The sequence below is a fragment of the Pteropus vampyrus genome, unplaced genomic scaffold, assembly GCF_000151845.1.
Source record: "Pteropus vampyrus isolate Shadow unplaced genomic scaffold, Pvam_2.0 Scaffold2, whole genome shotgun sequence".
In the NCBI taxonomy this organism is placed as follows: domain Eukaryota; kingdom Metazoa; phylum Chordata; class Mammalia; order Chiroptera; family Pteropodidae; genus Pteropus; species Pteropus vampyrus.
Window position 1 is genome coordinate 19,723,129 of NW_011888783.1, and position 4,944 is coordinate 19,728,072.

At 38.5% G+C, this 4,944-nt stretch overlaps 1 protein-coding gene across 1 annotated transcript in view; it reads left to right on the forward strand.

Annotated features, from left to right (window-relative positions):
• The window catches only part of LRP2 (LDL receptor related protein 2), a 191,448-nt gene that overhangs the window by 163,824 nt on the left and 22,680 nt on the right, over nt 1–4,944 (forward strand). The window contains exon 62 of the mRNA XM_023528463.1: nt 1,942–2,070. Coding sequence (XP_023384231.1) covers nt 1,942–2,070 — 129 coding nt within the window. The remainder of the gene's footprint in view (nt 1–1,941; nt 2,071–4,944) is intronic.

A 4,944-nucleotide genomic window follows, 5' to 3' on the forward strand; every position in this document is an offset into this window, starting at 1 on the left:
AAAAATCAGAAATAAAACATTAAAAAAATTTTCGAGTAGGTTTCCCCTTCCCCTCTTCTCTTTCCATTTCCTTTGCTACTAATGCCATTTTAAAGTAGAGCGAGCTTTAAATGTTCAATGGCTTAAACAGCAGAAGTTTATTTTTCACTCATGTAAAATTTGATGAAGATCAGGCAGCCTTCCTCTGTCCCATAATTATACCATCTCGTTGCTGGGCAGAGAAGAGAGAAATGGAGGAGGCACACAGGTTCTTAATTTCCTAGGAAGTGACAGATGTCACTCATACTTTCCTTCGGTTGGAACTAGTCGCATGCAAAGGAGACAAGGAAATGCAGGGAAGCGCATGGGTATTTGGTGAACACCAGTCATTCCTACCATAATTTACCTTCATGTCGCTAGAAATTCCTTTATGCTTTTCTTCTCATGCACAAAGCACCCTTAACCCCTCCCCAAGGATGTAACTCATAGTTCTATCCAGTAACTGAAATCCCAGATCTCTGGGTAATGGGCAGCAGTCACTATCAATTCCAGATGTGATTCCTTTTGGTCTGGAGACGCAAAAACTAACAGACTAGTTTTATTTGTGCCACCCACCCCCTGACCTCCAATAGATAGTGCTAGAACAGAGAAGCATAATAGAAATAAACATTCCCATTGGGAAAGAGAATTAGAGACTCATTGCAATCACGAGTCTTAACAATTCTGAAATGACATTGGGCTAAGAGGACACGTTGGCCCAGGACAGCGCTATTTATGTCTGTTGCCTTAGTGGAATTATTAACAGTGCCCTTTACATTCTCGAAAGCATACTGGCTTGGAGAGTAAGTTATTTGGTTACCTCATGCAGGCATTGTGAAGGCCCCTGCTATGGGAGTGAAAGAGATTTATAGTTAAGGTCAAGACTCTGCTCTGGAAAAAACACCTGTGTCCATCGTTCCTCACTGACTCTGCCTCCCCTTTGGGAGTGTTTCCTTGTCTATTTTCCTCTTCAAATGAAGAGGGAACAGAAGAATATGCTCTCTTTAGGGCTCTTACCGCTTTCTCAGCTTGCTCTCTGCTTGTAGAAGTTTGGGGGCCCGAGAGGTTTTTCAAAAGTTTCAATCACAGTGTTTTGGTTTACTTGGTCATATATTTCTCTCAGAAACTGAGCAGGCTTTGGCTCTATTTGTTTCCAGTCGGTTCTAACAGTCAATAACCTCACTCAGTGTTCCTTTTGAGACATAGTTCTTGAATCTGCTTCATTTTTTTGCTTTGTTTCCCTCAGGCACCTTTGTCTCAACTGTTTGTCACTTACATTCAGGCCGTCTAGAAAAATAGATGAACAGTCATTTTATCCAACTAAGAGGTTTTATTTGGCTTTTGTGCCTCAAGACTCTTACCATTTGGGATCTAAATGCAGTCGGCTTTTCCTACACTGCAAATTTCTGGACTTGGTCTCCATCTTTTCTGCCTCCAGTATCAGTTTCCTGTTTGCTTCCTGACTGTGAAACCAATACCAGATATTTTAGTTACTTGTTATGAAAGCATCCTATGTCTGTATTATTCCGGGCATTAATACCAGCTGCCGCAACCCACAAATTCCAAACTCTCAGTGGTTTGATATAACAATGACTTATTTCTCACTCATGTAAAGGGAAGTGCAGGTTATGCAGCACTCCTCCGTCTTGTAGCAAGGCTACCTGAAGCACATGGCTTCCAAGGTTACCAAAGTGGGGATGGGTGGGGGCAGGCACATGAACTTCAGCCTGGAAGTGACACGTCTACTTCATAGTCCATTGGCTAGAACTAGTCACATGGTCCCAACATAACTGCTAGGGAGCAATAATTGGAAATGTCTGGAAGGATGGGCTTATTTGTGAGCAATAACTGTCTCTGCCAGTGAAGAAACCATCTTGTTTCGCAGAAGAAAAGTCTTGACTTTAACTTGTTCTTAAATTACAGGTGTAGGTCCCACCCCTAGACCTTGTAGTGAAGATGAATTTAAATGTAGCAACAAGCATTGCATTTCACAGCACCTTGCTTGTGATGATATCGACGACTGTGGTGACCAGTCTGATGAAACGGGTTGCAGTAAGTACTTATTTTTATACTTCATTGTGGTAACTCAGGTTTACCTAATTAAAGCCTGTAATAACATAATAGTAGATGATAACCCCATATTTCTCTTTACTTTGTACTTTGAACTACAGTCCAGCCTATAGCTGCCTGTAATTGAGCACTTACTCTATACCAGACATTGTGTTAAACAGGGCATGGGTTATCTCATTTCATCCTTGTAACAATCCTGAGTTAGGTTTCTCTCTGTCTCTGTCTCTGTCTCTGTCTCTGTCTCTGTCTCTGTCTCTGTCTCTGTCTCTCTCTCTCTCTCTCTCTCCCCGGCCCCTTTCTCCCCTCCCCGCTCCTTACGAATGAGAAAACCAGCTTAGAGGTTAAAGAAATTGGCCATGTCTTTCTGCCTTTAAGAGGTTAAGTCAAGATGTGAACTCTGATCTACCTAACTGCAGAGCACATCCTCTTCCCAGTTCACTAGGTGCCTCCTAGCTATGTATTTTGTTTATTAGTGTGCATATATATATTTTTAATCTTAAGCCAAATGCAGTATCTTTGGCACTTAGGGAAAAAGCTTCTAAGGGTAGCTGGTAAAGATGGAAATATCACAAGGGATCTTGGAAGAAACATTTATTTTTAATTTTAAAGTGGAGGGAGGAGTTTGTGTGGGGAAAAGGATGATGAACACAACCAATGTTGCGATGGAAATGTTGGAATATCAGGTTAATAGTTTGCACCTTCGTAGTCCTTTATAGCTCTTATGAAATGCTTTTACACACAGTATCTAATTTGTCACTTAAGTTAACCCCATTGGGTCACTGCTATGATGTCTATCTATATAATAAAGCTCAGAGACCTTAAATAACTTGCTTGAAGTCACATAGTGTGGCAGAGGCAGAATTTGAATAGTCCTGTGTCTCCAGACTAGGAGAACTGGCCTCTAGTTCCTCTGCCACTAGCTGTGCCCCTTTGGGCACATGTTGACTTTTCCAGGCCTCCGTTTCTTCATAGGAAAAAGGAGGAAGTTCTTTAAATTCTAGGAGTCTGTAATTTAGTCACCTTAGTTCCATGTGTTTTCAACTTCTTGGGCTTTAATCACTATTTTCTGAGCCATCCCACAGGTTTCTTGGCAACTTTTCTACTGTGTGAGTTACAAAGGGGGATGAAAAACACTTTTTCAGTGGGGTTTGGAGTTTTTGACATAATAAAGTATTTGATTTAGTAATTTTAAAAAGCATGAACATGACGAGATTTGCAAACTGGATGGTAGATTTGGGTTTGATGTCCAAAGACTGATATGTGAACTGTTCCAGGAGTTTGGAGTATTTCCAGGTTGAGTGTGCCAATGAAAAGGCTTAAAATTAACTATAGTACTTTTTACTCAAATGACATTTAATTGAAAGCAAGGTTTACTTAAAGGAAATAAGTAACACATACATTAATTTAGGAATAAAAGCAGCATTTCTGTTTAGATATTAAGTAGATTCATGATATGGAATTCAGTCTTACTATGATGCACTAGTAATTTGACTAAGATAGATTCTTATTTAAAATACCAATTATTGGGTGCTGCTCATCTACTTGCCTTTCTTTTCTCTTTCTCTTCTTCTGCCTCCTTTTATTTCATCTCTATTTTTTTTCTTTTTTAAATAGGATCACTGAGGTATTCAGGAAAAATAAATGAGGTATTCATTTATTTTTTTTTAGATATGTTTGATCTAAAAAAAAATAAAATAATTTTGCATTAGTAAAGGAAAGACATTGACATTTTTTCTAGCACCACTGAGATATAAAAAAAGTTAACCTTAGGTTGTAAATGTTATTTATGTGATTACGAAGGTAGAATGACTTGCCATTTCTCTGTTAGTTCTTATTCCTTTTTCATAAAATGGAAAATGGAGTATATTTTAAAAATAAATTGTCGTATGTCTGGATTTGGGGAAATCTGTTATTATACGGATTAAAATGGTGACTATTGTGAAGTGAAAGAAGTTACAAGAAGGTCCTCGAATCTGAGGAAAACTCTCATAATGTTATGCGGTTTCTGTTCTTGTTAAGGACTCTGGTTTCACATGAATATAGCTCACTCACGGGAGCAGTTGGTCCAGAAATGCTTACCACCTGGATCCCCTAATCACATTATAGATTTTAGAGTTGGGAGGAGATTAGAGTCTAATTATGCACATGAGTCTCAGAGAGGTTATGTGACAGGCTCAAGCCTATCCAAGTTAATAATAGTAGATCATATTTACTTAGCAATGTAGAGAAGACATTGCTATCCACCTTACAGAAATTTAAAAAGATAATAAGGTAATACCATGAGAAACTTTATGCCAACCAATTAGACAATTTACATGAAATGGATGAATTCTTAGAAAGACAGAAAACAGTGAAACTGATTCTGGAAGAACTAGAAAATCTGAATAGATTTATTTAGCAATGTGTAGTTGTTAAGAGCTCAGACTAGACATTTATTATAAGGCTTTCATGTGTATAGCTTTGAAGTATGAACTCTAAGGGCAGCATTCCATTGCATGACATGGAGCTTTATTTTGTGGGTTTTTTTTTTTTTTAAAGCTCAATACTTTTAGTTTATTCAAACCACATATATTTATAGTCACTGTACCCTAAGGGACCCTGAGAAGTTGTTAAGTTCACCTCATTGCCTACTGTAGAAGACAAGTAGGTGTAAATCTATTTGGATTTGAAAGAATTGAGTCAGGAGATACCACAAAGTCTCTTTCACTAAAATATTCAGAACCTCTGATCAACAGACATTTCATTTGAGAAGTAGATGAAGCTTGACTGCTTTATGGTGATAACTGCCCTTCCCACCACACCCGGCCCCCATTTTCACAGCTACATTTATCTTTTGTAAGCTTCCCGGTAGGATCT